General features: G+C 43.9%; 1 protein-coding gene across 1 annotated transcript in view; it reads right to left on the bottom strand.

Annotated features, from left to right (window-relative positions):
- FHAD1 (forkhead associated phosphopeptide binding domain 1) overlaps positions 1 to 23,162 on the bottom strand; it is a 189,718-nt gene extending 166,556 nt beyond the window's left edge. The window contains 2 exon segments of the mRNA XM_036745951.1: positions 6,613 to 6,819; positions 23,056 to 23,162. Coding sequence (XP_036601846.1) covers positions 6,613 to 6,819; positions 23,056 to 23,148 — 300 coding nt within the window. The 5' untranslated portion in view covers positions 23,149 to 23,162.
- Positions 23,163 to 23,779: the final 617 nt, after the last annotated feature.

The following is a 23,779-nucleotide window of genomic DNA, read 5'->3' as shown; positions in this document are numbered from 1 at the left end:
CCTAGCTTTAACATTCTGTGTTCTAAGGCCCCTCCCAGCTCTGGTATTCTGCGTTCTAAAGACCCTCCCAGCTCTGACATCTTGTGTCCTGAGGGTCCCCCCAGCTCTGACATCTTGTGTTCTAAGGGCCCTCCCAGCCCTGACATTCTATGTTCTAAGTCCCCCCCCCAGCTCTGACATCCTACGTTCTAAGTTCCCCCCCAGCTCTGACATCCTATGTTCTAAGTTCCCCCCCAGCTCTGACATCCTATGTTCTAAGTTCCCTCCCAGCTCTGACATCCTATGTTCTAAGACCCTCCCAGCTCTGACATCTTGTGTTCTGAGGGTCCCCCCAGCTCTGACATCTTGTGTTCTAAGGGCCCTCCCAGCCCTGACATTCTGCGTTCTAAGTTCCCTCCCAGCTCTGACATCCTATGTTCTAAGACCCTCCCAGCTCTGACATCTTGTGTTCTGAGGGTCCCCCCAACTCTGACATCTTGTGTTCTAAGGGCCCTCCCAGCCCTGACATTCTATGTTCTAAGTTCCCTCCCAGCTCTGACATCCTATGTTCTAAGGCCCTCCCAGCTCTGACATCTTGTGTTCTAAGGGCCCTCCCAGCCCTGACATTCTATGCTCCAAGCTCTCTCCTAGCTCCAATGTTCCGTGTTCTAAAGTTCTTCCTCGCTCTGATACATTATTTACTAAGACAGCTTTTCCATTTCTTGTGTTAGTTGCTCTCAAGTCCTATATCCATGGTCAGAGCCACATCTCTAACCTCTGGCTTTGGGGTGACTTCTTTTCAGCTGGTTTTGGGTGAAGGTTGTGCAAGATATACCTGCTGCTGTGCATGGTTGAGGCAAAGTGTAGACGGAAGTCAAGGTTCCTGAATCTGAGTAATTGATTTTTTTTTCCCAAAGCTCTACAACAGGAGAAGGTCTTCAGAGGGAGAAGGAGAACAGGGTCAAGAGCAAGGCAATGAGATGTGGAGTTACCTATGGGCCCTGGGGATATTAGCAGAGGGGTCAGTGTAGACAGTGGCAAGTCGTCTTGGTGGCTGCTCTCCCCAGCTGACTCTGAGTGTCCAGGTTGGCAGACGACCCCAGGCAAGGCAGCACATTCTGGGCAAGGAGTGAAGCCCACCTGGCTAGCGCTCCACCTGGCCCATCCCACTCTAGCTCCAACCCAGGAAACTCTGGGGAGGGGCAGCTATAGGATTCTGGAGGGGTAACAGCCCAGACCTGGGAGAGAGTACAGGTCCTGTGGAGGCTGACTCCCAAGAGGCCCAGCCCCAATTATCCACACTATTTCCTGCACTGTCTTTGGTTCTCTGAAGCTAAATTCTATAACTTCACTAGCCTAATAATAATTAGAAATGTAACAAAGCTATGAAAGAAACCAAGAAACTTTTTATACATTTCGAAGTCAAACATGATTACAGGGTCATAGAAAATGGAGCTTGAAGGAAGCCCTAAGGCCATTTACTTCAACCTGCTCATTTTATAGATAGAAAACAAGCCCAGAGGGGCTAAGTGACTTCCCCAAGGTCACTCAGGGGGAACATGGTATAGGTAGGATTTGAACCCAAGTCCTCGGGCTTTGAATCCATTGCTTTTTCCATTGAGTCATCTATGTTTGGATAATGAACAGCCGGGCTCTGTCCATTTGTGTGGAAACGAAAGCTGTAATCGGAAAAACTGTTGAATGTGCTAAGATTCTCTTGTGTGTGTTCTCATGGCATGTGTTGAGTGGGCTGAAGTCTACTGCTTTCTTTCAGGAGTCTGTAATCCAATTATTTACTCTGCAAAATTTCGTGTTGATGCTCAAGGTTCGTTTAAATTGGTGACCTTACTGAGATGGAGACTCCAGAACCAGTAGTGCCATCTGGGCTAAGTGACGAGGGAATACCGCAATCTCATTCATTCGCCTGTTCATTCATCTGTTTGTTCAGCTGGCCACTGGCTAGCAATAAAAAGCATCTGCCCTCCGGGAGCTTATGTTCTATTACATCCTCAGTGTGAGAAGGCACCTCCAAGGACATATTTGAACAAGAATCCCCTCTATAGAAAACTCCAGTAGTTTCCAAAGTGATGGTTAAGGCACGAACCCAAGGGATGTGTGAGCAACCAAATAAAGGTTGGGAAGATACCCAGGAGTGGGCAGGAGTAGGCTTCTACCCAACTCAGAGCCTATTATTAAACTTTCAGTGTGAACATTTATACCTCTAAAACATGGCTTGATTGATTGTTTTGCTACTTGTCTAGACTTAAGACAGTCTTTTGCCTCTTTGTGTATCCCCAAGGCTTAGCGCAGTACCTGACACATAGTAGGTGTTTAATAAATGTTTATTGTGACTAAGAAATTAATGGAGAAATGTTAATATTGCAGATTAAATTTAAAAGTGTGTCATATCTACATTGCAGGGGTGGGGGTGGAGCCAGTTGTTAAGCATTTGTCATATCCAACTATTCCGCACAACAGCCAATCAGGGGGCGGGATGGCCTCCCTTTCAGCTCGAGCTACAATTCTATGAAGTGGCGAATGACCTGGATTTTGGTCCCTCTGCAGCCACCTGTGACTTTGGACATGGCCCTCCCCCTCTCTGGTCCTCAGTTTCCTTCTCAGACTGGGTTATCTCTAAAGTCCTTTCCAGCTCTGGCATACTATGATGACAATGTGCGTTCCTGGGAAACGACCTACCTAAACTACAAAGGAATTTTGTAAATTGAATGAAACACTGGGAAATGGACAGAAGAGGGAGCTAAAGCATTCTAATTCCAATGCCTTCAGCTCTTTGGGTGGCATACAATGGTACAGATTTGTGGCTGAACTTGAGAAGAAACAAGTCCAGTTTATGCAGCAAACAAATCTGAGTCAACTAACCACTGAGATGGCCATCAAATACAATTGATTTTTTAATGCAGTGTGAAAGGAGAAAGAACTGGCTTTGGAGTAAGAGGATTTGGCGACCAATTGTATATGGTGGGTGAGAGAGAGTGAGGTGACATCTAGGTTGTGAGCCTGACTGGACCGATGGGGATACTTTTGACAGTAATAAGGAAGTTAGGAGGAAAGGAGGGTTTGCTGGGGGGAGGAGGGTTTGATGTTGAAGATAATAAGTTCAGTTTTGGTTAGGTTGAGTTTAAGATGTCTATGATACATTGAGTCTAAAATGTTCAATAGGCAGTTGGAGATGAGAGACTGGAAGCTGACCTCTTGAGAGAGAGGTTAGGACTTGACAAATAAATCCAGAAATCACCTGCATAGGTGTTCAGTCATTTTCATTCATGTCCCACTCTTTGTGACCCCATTTGGGGTTTTCTTGGCCAAGATACTGGAGTGGTTTGCCATTTCCTTCTCTAGCTCATTTTACAGATGAGGAAACTGAGGCAAACAGGGTAAAGTGACTTGCTCAGGGTCACACAGCTAGTAAGTGTCTGAGGCCAGATTTGAATTCAGGTCTTCCTGACTCCAGGCCCAGCATTCTATCCACTGCACTGCCTAACTTCCCCTTCCGCATAGAGATGAAAGTTAAAACCATGGGAAGTGATGAGATCATTGAGTGAAATAGTAGAGGGAAGAAAGAGACAGACCCATCACAGAGCTTTGGGGGATACACTCAATTAACATGGATGACCCAGATGAAGTTCCAGCTCAGGAGTCTTAGGAGGAACAGTCCAACAGGTAAGAGAACCAAAGGAGAGCAGCATCACAAAAACCTAGGGAGAGGAAAGTATCAAGAAGAGATGGATGATGTCAGTTTACAGAGAGATCAAGAAAGATGAGGACTGAGAAAAGCCCATTAGATCTGGTGATGCCAACTGAGTCCACAACAAAGTATGTCATCTACTCTCAACAGGACCCTCAGTGCAGCAGGGGCAGCTGGGTGGGGCCATGGTGCACAGAGAGCACTAGGCTTAGAATCAGGAAGACATCCTCATGAGTTCAAACCCGGACTCAGACACTAACTAGCTGTGTGACCCTGGCTAAGTCACTTAACCATGTTTGCCTCATCTGTAAAATGAGCTGGAGAAGGAAATGGCAAACCATCTAATATCTTTGCCAAGAAAACCCCAAATGGAGTCACAAAGAGTCAGACATGGCTTAAATGACTTAACAACAATTAATTTTATATCCTGCTCTCCTCTTCTCTCCTCAAAGAATCCCAGTGCATCCCTGTATTAACAATTTTGATTTGAAGATCTTTCCCACCCATTAATAGGCCATGTGACCTGCTTACATCACAGGAAGCCTAAGGCACATGGTGGGAGGAGCTTCCTGACAGGAAAAGGAAGTTATGTCACAGAAAATGCTGAGAGAGAGAAAGACAATATGGCTGCTGATGGCTGCTAAGGGCTGCCTTTGTGATTGTTAGAACTGCAGAGGCTGACTTAGCTGTACTGTGAGTTTGTTTTAGGAAGGTCCCAGCAGGAGGTCGGAGAGGTTTTGGGATGTTGAGGCTCCATGTTGTGACTTTCTGTATTGAATATTTTGGGTTCCTTGCTGTTATGATGAAGTGGAGTGACTGGCTGTGGGAGCTAGGCATTTGGTTATGGGATATGGTTCTCTGGTGTCTGAATAAATGGTTTACTTCTTCTGCCTTCTATGTGGAGAGTCTTGTATACTTTGCGATACAGAACGACATAGACATATTCACGATTATCATTGATATTATGTTTGTTGCCTTACTGTTTCAACCCCCCACCAATCTTTACAGCTAAGATCCAAGGCCATTGGCTTCATCAGCTCCCTCTAGTCTCTTTTTCCATCATCCCTCATTCTCTCCTCTTTTATTCCAGTCTCTGATGATAAAGTAGTCTTTCTCCTTGCCCAACAAGCCCTCTTTACAAACACCCTGTATTATACCCCCTCCTGTCTCCTCCAGTAGATTCCTCCCACCCCACCCCCATTTTCTTCCTTATTTTCAATCTCTCCCTATCCACTGTTCCTTTCCTTGCTATCTACAGCCACATCCAAATCTCCTCCATCCTTAAAATATTCCCTCTACATCTTATTACCCCTGTCAAGTTAGAGTTTGAAGAATCTTCCCTTTATCTCAGCCAAACTCTCTGAAAAAGCTGTTTGCCAGTAGCTGCCTCTTCTCTTTCTTCCCTGACTCATTGCTCAGCCCTCTGAAATCTGCCTTCCAACCTCATGACTCGAGTAAGACTGCTCTCTCCAAAGCCACCAGCGATCCCTTAATTGCCAACTCCAATGGTTTGTTCCCAATCCTCGTCTTTCTTGATCTCTCCAAGCGGTTGATATTGCTGACCTCTCTCTCCTGTCCAGGTTTTTGCCGCTGCTCTCTCTTGAGTTCTCCTTCTGCCCATCTGACCATTCCTTTGTGGGAGAATTACCTATTTCTAACTGTAGGTCTATCTCCTTGTTCCTTGATCTGTAAAATGGTGGGGTTGGACTAGAAGCCCTCAAAGATCCTTTCCAGCTCAGAAGCTGGGATATTTGACTGTCAGAGTCTCGAGAAACTATAATGCTACACAAGAAAACCTTATCCGGTTTTGAATCTTAATGGAAGGAAATACATAGTTTTGGGGCTGAACTCTCTGGATCAGTGAGAAAGTGGGACCCGTCAGCAAGCCTCCTCACCACCTACCATCCAGCTGTCTATCCAAGCCAATGATGCTATCTGCTCTGCTGCTGTGTGTATCTACCACCCTTTTCCCCTTCTCCCCTCTACAACACACCCTTTCCACTTCTTTTCCTGGGCTCAACAATCAAGCCCATAGTACCATACTCTCATTGTTCCTAGAAAGAGTTTGTCAAGTAACTATCCTACATATCAATTCATCATCCCATGACTTGGTGACTCCTCAGACATTCTCTTCCTTTGACACTCCTCCCATATAAGTGTGGCCTCCATTTTGGTCGGTACCTAGGTGGGCAGTATAGTGGAAAAAATGCCTGGCTGGGGGTCAGGAAGACTCATCTTCCTCAGTTCAAATCTGGCCTCAGACTGTGTGACCTTGGACAAGTCACTTAACCCTGTTTGCCTCAGTTTCCTCATCTATAAAATGAGCTGGAGAAGGAAATGGTAAACCATTCCATCTTGGCCAAGAAAACCCCAAATGGGATCAAGGAGAGTCAGACATGACTGAAATGGCTCAGTTAAGCCACTATATGGAAGTCCCCGCTCCTGCTAAGCTTCATTTCACTTCTTGGACTTCTCACTAGCTGAAATGCCTCCAGGTCCAGAAACTAAACCCTGGAGGACTGAAATCTTCTATGCCCACACTCAACCTTGAACTTCCCCTCTGCCCCACTCCACCTCCTTTCCAATTTTAGAACCATAATCAAATCTACTCTATCATTGCTTCTGGAAGGGATGTGTAATCTACCCCTCTATGGCTCTACACATCATCCCCGTAACTTGCCCAACCAAAATAAACCTCCCTGGTCATCACTTCCCTATATGTGCTGCATCCCTTCTCCCCCATTATAAGAATGCAAGCTCATTGAGAGCAGAGACAGAATTTATTTTTGTGTTTGTACTCTTGCATGCTTAGTGAAGTGCTTGGCACATAGTGAGGGATGAACACATTATTCATCCATCCATCCATTCATTCATTCATTCATCCATCCATCCAGGGCAAGGGGAGGAGGGGCTGAGACAAGGCTTACTGAGGTTAGGAATTCCACCACCAGCTCATAGGTGAGCCCCCCGGATCCAAACCGCAGGACGTCCCCTGGTTTCAGTTTCACTGCTACGTTCTGAATGTGGCAGTTGTTGACAAAGGTCCCACTGAGGGAATTGAAATCCTGAAGAATGAAGCTGCCTTCCTCTTCGTTGAACTCAATGAGGGCGTGGTGGTTGTCGATATCTGGGTACTGAAAGGCAAAGACTGGGTTCAGAAAATAAATAAGCCAAAGGATAACCATTCTGAGGGGACATGCGGTGGATGGGGAGCAGGCTGATAACACAGGAAGCACAAAAACTGGGTTCTCATAAGAGCATTTGGCCCAGAACTATGGCACCATGGTCTCCATCTGTGAAATGGGGATATTATCAGCATTGATTTCACAGAGTAGTTGTGGGATACCAATGAGATCCTTGTATGCAAAGGGCATTGCAAACACTAAAAGTGATACATAAATGTGGTCTGGAATTATTAATAAATTATAAACTGAGGCAGCTAGGTGGCACAGTGGGGTTCAAATCCAGCCTCAGACACACATGAGCAAGTCACTTAAACATATGTCTGTCTCACTTTCCTAAATGGTTAAGAGGGGATGATAATAGCAGCACCTGCTTCCCAGGGTCGTTGCCAGGATCAAGTGAGAAAATAATTGTAAAATGCTTAGCACAGTGCCTGGCACGAAGTAGATGTTATATAAACGTTGGCTATTATTATTATTCGTAAACTTAGATGTCCCTTCATTTGTCTGAATGGTAGAAGCCTCATACAGTTGAATGTCTTCGTCATTTAGGGTGGCTTTATTTTCCCAGGGCATCTGCTTCTACAAGTCTTTACAGCCTTTTCTGATTGCCCCCAATGCTAACTTTCCTCTTCTCCAAGTTATTTGATGATCGCTTTGTATTTTCTTGTTGTTCAGTCGTTTTCAGTTGTGGCCAACTCTCTGTGACCCCATTTGGGGTTTTCTTGGCAAAGATACCAGATGGTTTGCTATTTCCTTCTCCAGCTCATTTTACAGATGGGGAAACTGAGGCAAATAGGTGACTTGCCCAGGATCACACAGCTAGCAAGTGTCTCAGGTCACATTTGAATCCAGGCCTGGCACTCTGTGCACTATGGCGCCACCTAGCTGCCCCATTTGGTATAAACTTGGTCCTCATATATACACAAGGCATCTCAAAAGTCTTAGCTTTAATAACTGTTAAAGCTTAAAACAACATTCAGACTTTTGGGGCACCCTGTAAGTGAGGCAGCCTGACTAGTGTAGATGGAGCTCTGTCCTTCAAATCAGGAAGAGCTGGGTTCAAGTCCTGCCTCTGACCCTTATGGGCTGCGTGACCCTGGGCAAGTCACTTAACTTCTCAGTAATTCTCTAAGAATCTAGGTTGAAGAATCAGCTTGAGTTCAGTGAGTTTCCTCATCCAGGAGCTCCCTATATTAATGAAATTACAGGTCCAGTCTCGGTTCCCATCCTTGCCAGAATACATATATATTATTTTTCCCAAAAGAATATAAGTTCCTCGAGGACAGGGACTATTTGAGTTTTATCTTTGTACTTCCAGATCCTGGGCAGCTAGGTGGCATCATGGTGCATAGAGCATAGAGACACATTTTCCTGAGTTCAAACCTGGCCTCAGAGACATTAGCTGTGTGACCTGGGCAGGTCACTTCACTCTGTTTGCCTCAGTTTCCTCATCTGTAAAGTGAGCTGGAGAAGGAAATGACAAACCACTCCAGTATCTCTGCCAAGAAAACCCCAAATAGGGTCACAGAGAATTAAACACGACTGAACAACAACAACTTGGCACAGTTCCAGGCACATATCAGGTGTTTAATAAATGCTGGTTGACTGAATAGTGCCTGGCATTGATCATAGACTTAAAGCTGGAAGGGACCATCTCATCCAATCCCTCAGGAAACTGAGGTCCAGGGAGGTTAAGTGACTTGGCCAAAGTCACTCAGTCACTGTGACAGAGCCAGGATACGAGCCCTGGTGCTCTGGACCAAGGTCATAGTAACATATCATGTAACACACCATTTCCAACCGTCTATAAATAGGTGCACAGCAGGTGTTTAATAAGTGCTTGCTGATCCATCATCATAAGAAACACTCTGGTGTAATAGAAAGGAGAGCAGGGGGCAGGAGACCTGGGTTCTGGTCCTGGCTCTGATATTGACTCATTAGGTGAGTTTGAACAAGTTATTCCCTCTCTCCTCATCTGGGAGAGGACAGGGTTGGGCTAACTCACTTCTAAGATTCTTTTCCAGTTGTAAAGAATGTGCTCTAGGGTTTCCTTCTTTCCTTCCAGGCTCTAGGGACTTTCCTAAGTCTAAAATTTTCTGTCCAAAAATCCCTTTTATCTTCAACATTCTGTGTTTTAGAGGCTTCTCCATTTCTGCTGACGTTCTGTTCTAGGGGCCTCTCCATTTCTGTTGACATTCTGTGTTCTAGAGGCTTCTCTGTTCTGCTGATGTTCTGTGGTCTAGGGTCCTCTCCATCTCTGCCAACATTCTGTGTTCCAGGTTCCATCTGTGTTCTGAAGTGCTTCCACGTTCTGGTGAGAGGCAGTGTTACAGTAGAGTGAACGCTGCCCCGGAGGTCAGGAAGACTCCAGCTCCCACCTAGACACAGACATTTCTAAGCCCTGTGACCATATTTATGCAAGTCTCTTAACCATGTAGAGCTTTGGTCTCCTTATCTCTGAAATGGGGATAATCCTCCTGCCCATAGAACCCATCTCATGGGGCTGCCTTGGGGCTCAGATGAGATAACATCTGTACAATGCACTTTGCAAAGCTTCAAGAGTCATAAAAATGCCAGCTCTTGTGATCATTAAGGCCCCTTCCCCCTTGGACATTTTGTATTCCAAGCTCCCTTTCCAGCTCTGACATTCTATGCCCCAAGGGCCTCTCCAAATCTAATGTTCTTTGATTCCAAATGAACATTTTGAGCAGGTGCCAGTGAATGAGAGAACAAAGCAAGACTATTAGCTGGCAAACCAGGAATCATTTTATGAGAAGGGGAAAGTCAGGTTCAATCTGAGGCAGCTCGGGAGAGGAAAGGGAATCTAGATGGTGCAGTGGATAGACTGCTGGGCCTATGTTCTAGGGGCCTCTCTAGGCTAGGAGGTATTGGTGGCTGCCCAAGGTTGGGGGCTGGTGGTTGCCCCAGCTGGGCCAAATGGTAGCTGCTTTAGTAAAGGATATGGGACCCAAGCTTGCCTCCCAGTGAGGAGAGCCACAGCTAGGGATATCTGGAGGACCAATGTCAATCCCCCTCCTCTTCCTTCTGCCCTGGCACCAAGACATTGGCAATTGCTACGACTGTGTCTTCTCTTTATTTCCTGTCTTTTCTCCTGTGTTCCCACCTCAGACCCTCCCCTTAAGCTTCCAACCTTCCCTTATAGGTAAAACACCAGTAATAAAGGCTCTTCCTGTTAACCTCCAAACACAATGGAATAAGTCATAAAACCAAATTCTCATCATTAAACACTTCCCTACCAAGACAACTAGCACTGATTAAACAGTTCTCTGGAGGGCAACAGAAATTTCATTTTAATGTTTAAGTCTTGCAAGCTATGGTTGTGTATTCCCTGGAGCTACCATATTTCAAAGATAGATATTCTATACATCACTGTTCCAAAAGGTTCTGGTCAGTTCTGCCAGGTTCTGTCTCTTCACTTCTGCTGCTTCTGACACTGCCAGACTACCATTCTGGAAGCCAAGGATGCCAAAAAGGCTGGATTGGGGAGCAGGAAAAAGCCTAGATGGAATAAGGAGAGATGGGTTCTAGTACCAGCTCTGCTGCTGGGCTACCTTGAGCCAATAATTCCCTCTCTCTGGGGATCAGTTTCCTCTTCTATACAATGAGGTAGTTAGAACTGGTGAGCCCTTCAAGTTCTAGTGCTCTATGTTCCAATATTCCATGTTATATGATCCTGTACCACTTTAATAGTCTTTGTTCTCTATTTCCTCCCAGCTCTGGCATCCTGTGTTCTAAGGGCCCTCCCAGCTCTGGCATTCTGTGTTCTAAGGGTCCTCCCAGCTTTGACATTCTGTATTTAAGGCCCCTCCCAGCACTGCCATCCTGTGTTCTAAGGGCCCTCCCAGCTCTGGCATTCTGAATTCTAAGGGCCCTCCCAGCACTTCTAGGCCCCTCCCAACTATTACTGTGGCCCAACTCCTGACTTGTCTGATTCTTCCACCTCAGCCTGAGCCACCTTTTCATCCTGGCACTGCCCCTATGACCTGTTGCCATCACACTTGGAACCTCCATTTGAGGAACTGCCCATAACAACAGTATCATGGCTAACCCAGTTCAGCTCCTGATTTTCTGAACTCTTCCATCTTGCCCCTGTGTGGTTACCAGCCCAGCCCTTTTCAAACCCTTTGTGCATTGTTTTCCCCAATTAGAATAGAAGCTCCTTGAGGGCAGGAACTTTCTTTTTTGCTTGTAGTATTTGTTACCAAGGTTTAGCACTTTGCCCAGCATACCATAAGCTCTTAATAAATGCTTTACCTAATCTTTATTTAACCTCTATTCCAAATTCCCTCTTAATCTGAAATTCTATATTCTAAGGTTTCATATATTTTTCAAAGTAAAAGTATGTCATTAAATAGCATAGTAAGAAAAGCAATCATCAAATATTTCCCCCTACTCTCCCTCAAATATTTGTGTCAGCAATGGGAAGGGTGGACTCACAGAAGAAACAGATGAGGAGGAGCCTCCAAATGCGGACTCTTTGTGGCCTGAGCATGACGGGGTACTTGTGCTTGGACCCTAATTCTAACATCACATTTCCCCTAGCCTGTGCTTGGGTACCTGTGCCTGAACTGCAGTTCTAAAATCACATCTCTCCCTAGCTTCAAAGTATTGGCCCAGACAGCCTCTCTCTAGCTAAAGGGCAGTGTGCCCCAAAATTATCTCTGCTTCTTCCTCAGTAAGCAGCTATGCCCAATTATAGATTGATTCAGGATGCCGATAACTGACTATACACTGAGTCTAACACACATCTTAGACATAGTCAAATGTACACTCCCTTACATTAATCTTGTCTAACAAGACATGTGATGGAATCCACCTGGATATTCCCTGTCAGCCGTGAACTTTTGATGACTTAGCAAGCTTCACAGGCAAAACCACACCCCCAGGTAGGCCCCACCCATGGTCTATTTCCCAGTGAACTCTGGGTAAGATACCTGTGCAGTAGATACAAAGAGTGCATGTTCCTTTAAGAACTGACCACCCCTTAATCACGCCTAAACCACTCCCTAATCCCACCCCAAAACACCTAATTGACAGATTTCATCCCTAAATCTTATACTTAAACTTTCCCTGTAGCCCTGTATGGTTGCAGGTTCCCTAAGAACTCTTGTCCGCTTTATTTACGTAAAGTGTAATAAATCTTTGCCTCCTTGACTTAAAGAATGCTTGGGTCTGCGAATTCATTCCAGGTGGCCTTGCCTTGGGAACTTTGGTTTGGGATTTCTACATCCCTGGGTTCATTTCTCCCTCAACAGGTACATGTTAAGGACCCTGCAAACCCACCAGTGTCTTCTGGTGATACTATCCTCCAATTATTGCATTAACCTCCTAATTGACCATCTTACTTTCTCCCCCCCACCCCATCCATTCCTTATTCCACTGCCAAAAATAATAAACAAATAAACATTTATTAAGCTCCCACTGTATGCCAAGCATTGTTTAAAGTGCTGACTATACAAAACAAGGCAAAAGCAGCCCCTGCCCTCATTTCCTTTTGTGCCTGAGGTCCTGACACTTCACTGACACTGTGTGTGCTAACCTTGTATGAGTCTCTGAGCCTGAGGCCCCTCCAAAGCTGGCTGAGCTAATGCCATGAGGCTAGGCCCAGGGTTTCATCTTCCAGGGGGAGCAGGGCTATGACCACTGTGCCTTCCACAGACCTGGATGACTGCAGACAGTTGGGATTGCCCCATAGACCAGTGGGAAAGTGCCCCATAGTCCTGTGGGGCAGTTTGCCTTTGTCCGACTCTTTCCTGTTGTGGCGTCTCCTGCTAGAAAAAAACTGCCCCAAGCCTGAGTTTTCCACTAATGGGAAGACAGAGGACAGTTAGGACTTACTAAGGAAGAGAATGAAGCATCTGTAATGCCATTATGAAAAGCTGCTTCATTTTTAAAGTGCTGAATTATACATTATTTATGGCCTGATTAAGAGATACTGAGACTGACTTAGTGCTGTCATTGACCTTCCATTCCTTACTTTTCCTATGGAGTCAGTCACCAAGTACTGTCAATGGCACCTCTGCAATGTCCTTGATATGCAGGGTGTTATATGGCCAGCTCAAAGGTGTTTGCAGGAGCTGATTGTTAAGTTGTTAATATGAGCGTTTCTACCTGGGCTACTGGCAAATGCTATAAATTAGGGCTTGATTGTTTTGTTGATTGTCTGGACTTAAGAAAGTGATGGAGAAAATGGCAATGATACTGATTAAACTGTGTCAAGATGTACATTTTTAGAGAGCCAGGTGTTACATATTTACTAGCATGTTACTGCTGTTATTCAACTGTTCCTGTCTAGTCACATTATAATTACTATCCTCCAATTATGCACTAACCTCCTAATTGATCATTCTTTCTCCCCTGCCCCCAATCCATTTCTTATTCCACTGCCAGCAATAATAAATAAACAAATAAACATTTATTAAGCACCTACTGTATTCCAGGTACTGTTTGAAGTGCCCACTATACAAAACAAGGCAAAAAATAGCCCCTGCTCTCAAGGAGCTTATAAACTAATAGTGGTGAAAATATGCAATTACATATACTAAGCAAGCTATGTAGATGATAAAAGGAAATAATTAACAGAGGGAAGGCACTAGAATTATTTTACTTACACATAGATCTGATCCTATCATTCCTCTGTTCAACAGTTTTCAGCGGCTTCCTGTTGCCCCCAATTAACACTCAAAATGTTTGGCTGACCATCTGAGCAGCAATACAATCTACCTCTCCCTACCTTTCCAGGTTCATCTCATTTTGCCCCTCTCTGTGCCCTGTATACCATAGTCAAACTATGTTTCCGGTATATCAGTCATATTTTCCTACCCTCATACCTTTGCTCAAGATGTTCCTGATGCCTAGAATGCCCTCCCTTCCCTTTTGCTAAATTCTTCCCCATCCTACAAAGCCCAACCCAAGTGGCTCCTCTTCCAGGAAGCCTTTCCTGATCCCTCATCAGTGATTCCCTTCCAGATGATATAATATTGCATAGTATAGTCACTCTGTATGTGTGACTCATCTTTCTTTTAGATATCTCCTTGAGTTCAAGGTCTGTGTCTCATCTCCACTTTGTATCTGTCCTGCTCGGGGCATGATGGCACCAAAAATGAGTTTAATTTGAGGTTAGATCAGAACTCATGCCTTCAAATGAGCTTGGGAGCCAGCCTTGAATTCTCGTTCTGGAGCTCTTGACCCAAACAGTTGGGGAACTAATTACTTAATCCTCAAGAGCTGTCTGCAGACAGTGCCAGTTGGGGAGACCCAAGACAGTCGAGTTGAGATGACCACACCCCAAATGGCTTGATTGGTGGAGGGACATGGTGATATGGAAGAAACATCACATTTAGGTGGCAATTCAATTCAGTACTACTAATGGTGAGGCCTGTTGCAGTGAAAATTGCTCTGTCTCTGGAATCTGAGGACCTGGGTTCAAATCGTGCCTCTGAAGCTTACTCCCTGTGTGCCCTTGGGCAAGATCCTTAAACTGCTCTAACTTTGGTTTCCTTGTTTGTAAAATGAGGAGATTGGATGAAATGAGGACTATGAAAAGGTCCAGAGTCCTTCCAAGGGATGAAGTCCAGGGCTGGAGTGAGCTTCTGGGATGAAGTTTTTGGAGCCTGGTAGAGAAGGCCTGCAGGGTATTCGGAAGAGACACAAAAAGGACTCTCAAGGCTGGTGGCCTCTCCCTCTTGAAGATTGGCAATGAGAACTTCCAATTAAGGATGGTGCCAAGTGAGCTGTGTCTTCATTCCTCTCCAGGCTACACTCTGGACCGTTTTTTTTGCCCTGCCTCCTCCTAGGGTACCCACATTTCCCTCCCACTCTCTTCAGCTTCCTTTTATGTATCATCTTCCTCAATCAGAACATAAGCTCCTTGAGGGCAGGGACTATTCTTTCTTTCTGCTCCTATCTGTATTCTTAAGTGCTTAGCTTAGGCAGTTAGGTGACCCAGAAGTCAAGAAGATCTGAGTTCAAATGTGACCTCAGATGCTGACTAGCTGTCTGACCTTGAGCAAGTCACTTAATCCTGTTTGCCTCAGTTTCCTCCTCTGTAAAATAAGCTGGAGAAGGAAACGGCAAAACACTTTAGTATCTCTGCCAAGAAAACCCCAAATGGGGTCATGAAGAGTCAGACACAACTTAAAAAGGACCAAACAACAACCACAAATTATTGGACTACTAACTGTGTCTATGTTAAAACCCATACAGAAAACAGAAATTTTAAAAGGATCACATACATATGAAGTGACATCTGATAGGGAACCATCGGAGTTTATTGAGCAGAGAAGTGACCTGATCAGACCCTTGTTTTAGGAAGATCTCTTTGGCAGCTTACTGGAGGATGGAGTAGAATGGGGAGAGGCTGGAAGCAGGGAGAGCAATGAGGGTCTGAACTATAATGGGGACTCGAGTGTGAGTAGAGAGAAGGTGAAAGAAATGCAGAGAAGGTGATGATGAGATGTGACAACTGTTTGGTTATGGGGGGGTAAGCAAGAAAGAGGAATCAATAAAGATGCCAAGGCTGTGAACTAAAGTGACTGGAAGGGTAGGGTGTTGTGTGTCCTCAATAGAAACAGGGAAGTTCAGAAGACAGGAGGGAGGAGAAAGAGAATGAGTTCTATTTTCATAATGAGTTTGAGATTTGTCCCGACTGCCCATATTTTCAAAGAGGTGTTAAGGCTTCTGAAGGAAATTTCCAAAGAGGAATTCCAAAAAGTATCAGAAATGACAATTTCAGTAGAAATACACAGTCTCCCAAGGAAAAGACAAAGAAGAAGGAGAAGGAGAAGGAGGAGAAGGAGGAGGATGAGAAGGAGGAGGAGGAGGTGGAGGAGGAGAAAAAGAAAAGGAAGAAGGAGGAGAAGAAGGAGGAGGAGGGGGAAGAGGAGAAGAAGAAGGAGCCCTGCTTCTCCATTCTCCTATTCCTTTTGATTATGTTATCTGAAAGACTGTACCAGTAATGAACAATGCATCCAGCCAGGGGCTGAGAGAGGTCTTTTCGGATGAATAAATCTGATCTGTTTGGAAATGTGTGGAGGAGATGTTTTGAAAGAGTAGAGAGAGTGCTAGCTTAGGAATCTATAAGATCTGATTTCTAGGTCTGGCTCTGTCACTCATTTTCTTTTCTTTTCTTTTTGGAGGCAGAGAAGTTTATTTTTTTCTTTTTTTCTTCTTTTTTCTTTCTTTCTTTCTTTAGTTTAATTTATTGAACATTTTTAGTTTTCAGCATTGATTTTCACAAGAGTTTGAATTATAAATTTTCTCCAAATTTCTACCCTTCCCCCACTCCAAGATGGCATATATTCTGGTTGCCCCATTCCCCAGTCAGCCCTTCCTTCTGTCACCCCACTTTGCCCCCATCCCTTTTTCCCTTACTTTCTTGTAAGGCAACATAAATTTCTATGCCCCATTGCCTGTGTATCTTATTTCCTAGTTGCATGCAAAAACTTTTTTTTCAATATCTGTTTTAAAACTTTGCATTCCAAATTCTCTCCCCTCTTCCCTCCCCACCCACCATCCCTAAGAAGGCAAGCAATTCAACATACGCCACATGCGTATCATTATGTAAAACCCTTCCACAATACTCATATTGTGAAAGACTAACTATATTTTGCTCCTTCCTATCCTATCCCACTTTATTCAATTTTCTCCTTTGACCCTGTCCCTTTTCAAAAGTGTTTGTTTTTGATTACCTCCTCCCCCTGTATGCGCTCCCTTCTATCCTCTCCTCTTTTTTATCTTCTTCCTCTTCCTTTCCTGTGGGGTAAGATACCCAATTGAGTGTGTATGGTATTCCCTCCTCAGGTCAAATCTGATGAGAGCAAGATTCACTCATTCCCCCTCACCTGCCTTCTCTTCTCTTCCTACAGAACTGCTTTTTCTTGCCACTTTTATGTGAGATAATTTACCCCATTCTATCTCTCCCTTTCTCCCTCTCTCACTATATTTCTCTCTCATCCTTTAATTTAATTTAATTTTTTTAGATATCTTCCCTTCATATTCAACTCACCCTGTGCCCTCTGCCTATATATATGATATATGTATGTATGTATGTATATATATACACATATATGTGTATATATATATATGTATATACATATATATGCATATTCCCTTCAACTACCCTAATACTGAGGTCTCATGAATCATACACATCATCTTTCCATGTAGGAATGTCAACAAAACAGTTCACCTTTAGTAAGTCCCTTGCAATTTCTTTTTCTTGTTCTTTTTCTTGATTACCTTTTCATGCTTCTCTTGATTCTTGTGTTTGAAAGTCAAATTTTCTATTCAGTTCTGGTCTTTTCACTGAGAAAGCTTGAAAGTCCTCTATTTTATTGAAAATCCATATTTTGCCTTGGAGCATGATACTCAGTTTTGCTGGGTAGGTTATTCTTGGTTTTAACCTCCAGAATATCACATTCCAAGCCCTTCGATCCCTTAATGTAGAAGCTGCTAGATCTTGTGTTATCCTGATTGTGTTTCCACAATATTCAAATTGTTTCTTTCTGGCTGCTTGCAGTATTTTCTCCTTGATCTGGGAGCTCTGGAATTTGGTGACAATATTCCTAGGAGTTTTCTTTTCGGGCTCTTCTTCAGGAGGCAATTGGTGGATTCTTTCAATTTCTATTTTACCCTCTGGCTCTAGATTATCAGGGCAGTTCTCCTTGATAATTTCTTGAAAGATGATATCTAGGCTCTTTTTTGATCATGGCTTTCAGGTAGTGCAATAATTTTAAAATTATCTCTCCTGGATCTATTTTCCAGGTCAGTGGTTTTTCCAATGAGATAGTTCACATTGTCTTACATTTTTTCATTCCTTTGGCTCTGTTTGATAATACCTTGGTTTCTCATCAAGTCGCTAGCTTCCACTTGCTCCAATCTAATTTTTAAGGTAGTATTTTCTTCAGTGGTCTTTTGGACCTCCTTTTCCATTTGGCTAATTCTGCCTTTCAAGGCATTCTTCTCCTCACTGGCTTTTTGGAGCTCCTTTGCCATTTGAGTTAGTCTATTTTTAAGGTGTTATTTTCTTCAGTATTTTTTTGGGTCTCCTTTAGCAAGTCATTGACTTGTTTTTCATGGTTTTCTTGCATCTCTCTCTCATTTCTCTTCCCAATTTTTCCCCTACTTCTCTAAGTTGCTTTTCCAAATCCTTTTTGAGCTCTTCCATGGCCTGAGACCAGTTCATGTTTTTCTTGGAGGCTTTTGATGTAGGCTCTTTGACTTTGTTGACTTCTTCTGGCTGTATGTTTTGGTCTTCTTTGTCACCAAAGAAAGATTCCAAAGTCTGAGTCTGAATCTGAGTCCGTTTTTGCTGCCTGGCCATGTTCCCAGTCCACTTACTTGACCCTTGAGTTTTTCGTTGGGGTATGAGTGCTTGTAGAGTATAGAGTACTTTGTCCCAAGCTTGAGGGGCTGTGCTGTTGTTTTCATAGCTATTTCTACACAGCAAGCTCTGCCACACCAGTGCTCCTCCTCCCCTAAGAACTGCCAACCTGGACCATGACTCAGATCTAAGCAGGCTTTGCACTCCAGCTCTGATCTGCCACTTAATTCCTCCCCCAGGTGGCCCTGGGGCCAGAAGTAACTGCAGCTGTAGCTGTGTAAGCAGCCTCAGAGCTGCATCACCTCTGCTGCCCCCAGGGTGGTGGTCAACTCCTTTCACTCTGCCCCCCCCCCCCCCGCAGTTTTTCCCACTAACCTTCTCTGTTGTCTTGGGTGTTTGTGGGTTGAAAAGTCTGGTAACTGCCACAGCTCACTGATTCAGGGTGCTAGGGCCTGTTCTGCTCAGCTTCCGGTCAGGTTGGTCCAGGCACAGCCCACGCTGGGCTCTGCTCCCCTCCACTCCCAGCTCCTTGTGATAGACCTTACCCCGCGACCATCCAGACTGTCCTGGGCTGGAGCCCTGCTTCCCTCTGCTATTTCGTGGGTTCTGCAGTTCTAGATTTTGTTCAGAGCCATTTTTTATAGGTTTTTGGAGGGACCTGGATGGGGAGCTCATGCAAATCCCTGCTTTCCAGCTGCCATCTTGGCTCTGCCCCTGTCACTCATTTTCAATGTGGTCTCAGGCAACCATTAGAGAAGCCATTTTATGTGTGACTCCGTTCAAATCTGACCTCAGACATTCACTAACTGTGTGACCCTGGGCAAGTCACTTAACCCTCTTTGCCTCAGTTTCCTCATCTGTAAAAAGAGCTGGAGAAGGAAATGACAAACCACTCCAGTATCTTGCCAAGAAAAGCCCAAATGGGGTCATGAAGAGTCAGACACAACTGAACTGCAACAATAACAACAAACTTCTGTTTATAAACTCAGCACATTCCAATTTGCATTCTGCTTATCTGTCTTGATATCTCATCACATCTATCAGGACTGTGAACTCCCTGAAAGCAAACATGACTTGAAGTGGAATAAACGAATACCCGATGACAGGCAGAATGATGAAATGGAAAGAATTCCAGTTCAGATTTGGAATCAGGGACTGCCTCTGACATCTGAGCCTCGGTTTCCTCATCTGTAAAATGGAAGTAATATGTCTGCTGTAACTCTCACACAAGGCTCGCTATGAGAATCAGAGGAGATGATGTTTGTAAAGTGTTTTCTTAAGCCTTAAGTTGCTACATAAATATCAGCTATTTTTATGACAGTAATGATAATATGTAGACGGCAGGGCACATAGTAGAAAGACTACTGGTTTTGGAATCAGAAAGACCTGAGTTCAAATCCAGCCTCAGACACTGACTAGCTAAATGACCCGAGGCAAGTCACTTAAACTTGTCTGGGCATCATATTCCTCATCTGTAAAATGAGGCGGTGGGACTCCACGCCCAGCTAAGGTGTTTTCTAGCCCTCTTGACAGCATGGCATGATAGAAAGCATAGTGTGTCTGGAATCAGAAGACTTGAATTCAAATGCTGCCTCTGATGCTTCCTCCCTATGTGACCTTGGGAAAGTAACAGCTTCCCAGAGTCTCAGTTTGCTCACCTCTAAAATAACAAAGATGGATTAGACAGGCTACTAAGGTTCCTTCCAACGCTATGGTTTAATGAGTAAGTTATAGTTAGGTTGCCATCTGTGTTGGAGGAGAGAGTTAATGAGTCAGGTCAAGTTAACAGGCATCATTAAGGATTTCCTTTGTGCTGGGCAATGTTCTAAGGGCTAGAGACACAAAGAAGGGACAAAAAAACCCCTCAAAACTCAAACCAAACTAACAGTCTAATTGTGGAGACAACATGAGAACAGCTATGTGCAAACATGATATATATAGGACAGGCTGGGATGATAAACAGAGGGAAGCTGCCAGCAAAAAGAGGGATCAGAAAAGGGCTTTTTATAAATGAACACCTCTTCCAGAGGCCACCCTGGAGAGGCAAAGACAAAAATGAACCACTCCCTGCCTTCAGGGAGCTTACTCTCTATTGGGGGAGACAAGCAAGAGAATGTGTACTAAAATCTACATGGGGTCCCTTTCACTTGGCTCTTTGGATACAAACATGAGAACCCTGATGTAAACAGTTATTAATTTGCCAAGTAAACCCTACGTTGTGAATGGCGTTTCCTTTTCCCAATCTATTTGCACTTCGAGAAAAGATCTGTTCTAAGGTAAGCCTGTGAGCCCATTAATAGTCTCCTTGGAAGATATTCAAAAAGAAAAACACTGTCTGAGATAGAGAGGGCCATGCCACATCTAACACCCTCTGTCTCCTTCCAAAAATGGAAACTGACTTTTTTCTTGAATCGGTGTTCTTGTCACTGGTGCCGGTCCCATTTACCATACTAAAACCAAGGGGCTGTATGTTGTCTTACCCTTCTGTGTGCTAGGAGTGCATCTCAATTTCCGATGTTTAGGGTAAAGATTTCCCCTAATAGATGCCATTTCAAAACATCTCATTAACATCCCTAGGTGGCTGCCACCATCCTTAATGCCCCTGAGACTTCTCCTCCGTCACTGTCTCCTAAGCGACAAGAGACTAATCTTTATTTTTCAAAAAGCGTATGGCTCACCAGCCTGGCCTACCATTTAATTAAAAGCTATCACCTGCTAGGAAAAGGAGAAAAGACAAAAATTGCCCTCTTGTTTCTTTTTTAACAGAACACCGCTTTTTAAAAAATTTGGATCTGGAATCCACTGTTGCCTGCTTAACCAGTTCTTGTCATGAGGCCCTCTCAGAGGTGAGATAGCCTTTGACTGAGGTCCTTTTAATACTTTAGTAATTAGAAATAATAGAGGCAGTCTTAGAGTAGGGAATAGAGGGCTGGCTTGGAGTCAGGAAGACCCTGAATTCTAATTCTGCTTCTTAAAATACTAGCTGTAGATGCTAAATGTAGTCACTTACCCTTCTCAACACCCCGACAGCTCTCTAAGAGATCCATTATAGACCAGTTGCAGGTCCACAATAACAGAGAAAGTTTCCAGCCCCAGAATTCCCCACGCCAATGAAGTTATAAATCTGAACTCTCCATCTCCCCATAATGAATGAAGCATCATGGGGTGGTAGAATGAGAAATGGACTTAAGAGTCCGAAGACCTGGGTCCAAGTCCCTTCTCTTACAAGCTATGGAAACTTGAGTAAGGTTCAACCCATTTAAGTTTCATTTTCTTTATCTGAAAATGGGTATTATATTATTTTATACTATAACGTATCATGTCACATAATATATTACATTATATCATATTATATCATGTTACATTATATATTTATAATGTATATGTAGGCATTTATATAAGCCTTATATAATGTAGGCATTTATAAAAAACCTTATACAATGTATATCTAGCATTTATTTTAAGTGCTACAAGATTTACAAAGCACTTATATCTTTTGATCCTCAAAAACTCTGGGAGGTAGGTGACAGACGAGGAAAGCGAGTGAAAGAGGTTAAGTCACCTAGCAAGGGTCGCACTGCTACTAAGTGTCTGAGGTGGGTTTTGAACTCAGATCTCTCTAACTCCAGGTCCTACACTCTATCCACTGTGTCACCTGGTTAGATAACAATATTTGCATTCCAACCGCTTATGGTTGTTGTGAGAAAAATATTTTGTGGGCTTTTTGAGGCACCACAGGCATGAGCTATTATAATTAAAACAAGACAGACCTGTCTTGCAGAGTCACAAATTCCAATCTGTAAGGAATACCACCTCTGTACCAGATGGGCTATGAAGATAGTGGGTGATGGTGTTTCCAAAAGTGGATGAATCCAGGAAGAGTGACTGGAGCCAAGCAAATGAGTGGCAGGGTATTGTAGCAAGAACATTGGATTTGGAATGAAAGATCTCAGATCTGCCACTTCCTATCTGTGGCATCTTGGATGGGTCATTTCTCTTTTCTGGGCCTGTTTCCTTTTCTGAAAAATGAGTTTGGATCACATGACTTCTATGGTCTCCTCCAGCTTTGATAGTCTATGATTCTCTGACTCATGGAATATGCTTCATGGTGCTATAGGCATATGCATTGTAGAAAGAATATTTCTTCTTCTCTGTGGTTATTTCCTCTTTCTCTTGAATGGTTTTCTCAGTGGCTTAGTCCTCTCTTTTCCTTGTTCGCCTTTCTTCCTCTTCACTCAGGAAATGCTTCCGAGACAAGCTCAGCGGCCCAAACATGGCGGCAGGACCACTGGAGTCCTAGCCCTACCCTTGGCCTGTCCTGGCTGAATGACTCTGGGCAAGTCCCAATTTTCCAGTGCCCCAGGCCGCTCTCTAATATACTCTTCAATGGGAGTTGCCCATTGGCATTGGTGCTCCCGTGGGCTGCATTTGGGGTCAGGGAGCCCATGCTCAAACCCCAGCTGTGATGTTGTCCAAGTCCTTAACTGTCTTGGATGCCTCTTCTATAAAATGAGGAGGTTAGAACCAATGCCATTAAGGTCTCTTACCATTTGAAATCTAGAAGAACCTGAGGTCTCCATGCTGATTAAATCAAAGGCCCAAATCTCCCCTGCCCTCCACCCATGCTCGCACAGCTTACCAGTGTAATGGAGAAGTAAAGACTTGGCCCCTATCGATCAGTCTATGCATCACAATCAGAAAACATGCAAATGTTCCAATGAGAAATGCTGAAATTCAAGAATTAATTACTATTTCAAAGGGGGCTAAATTCTTGAAGGAAACGGTTATGGTCTAAGGGAGTCTATACTACACAGAAACTTTTGAGGGTGGGGGAATCTTACCTTTAAAACAATGTCTGAATTTTCATGCCTTCCAATAGTAGTATATCTTCTCAGGAAAATAAAGCCTTCGGAGCATTTTAAAAAGGCTTTCATGATTGCTGTTCTCCCTACAAGATTTTCATTAAAAATTAATTTAGTTAGGAAAAAAGGAGGTCTTGAAATTCCTCAGTAGTACATTGTTTGGGCCAACTAGGATCTAAACACAGTAATATTGATGGAGTCCAGAGTCTAGCATTTGTAGAAGTTGTCAAAGAATGGGGATATTGTGGCTCAGCTAAATTTTAATTGCATTCTTGCTATTGTGTGAGCTAGGGCAGAGGTACTCAAAGTGTGGTTCATGGACCCCTGGGGGTCCCTGGGACCCTTTAGGGGTCTGATAGGTCAAACTATATTCATAATAATTTGAGCTGTCATTTTTCAGTCTTGTCCCACTCTTTGTGACCCCATTCTAGGGTTTTCTTGGCCAAGATACTGGAGTGGTTTGACATTTCCTCCTCCAGCTCATTTTACAGATGAGCAAACTGAGGTAAATAGGGTTAAGTGACTTGCTCAGAGTCACGCAGCTAGTAAGGCCAGATTTGAAATCAAAAGTCTTCCTGACACCAGGCCCAGTGCTCTAACCACTGCAATACCCAGCTGGCCTTCATAATAACACCAAGATGTTATTTACTTATTAAAATCCTACTGCCTTTTCCAACCACCTAGCTGTATGAGGACAGATTTT

This window comes from Trichosurus vulpecula, chromosome 2 (assembly GCF_011100635.1).
Source record: "Trichosurus vulpecula isolate mTriVul1 chromosome 2, mTriVul1.pri, whole genome shotgun sequence".
Classification (NCBI taxonomy): Eukaryota; Metazoa; Chordata; class Mammalia; order Diprotodontia; family Phalangeridae; genus Trichosurus; species Trichosurus vulpecula.
This window is presented reverse-complemented; position numbering and strand designations above follow the sequence as displayed.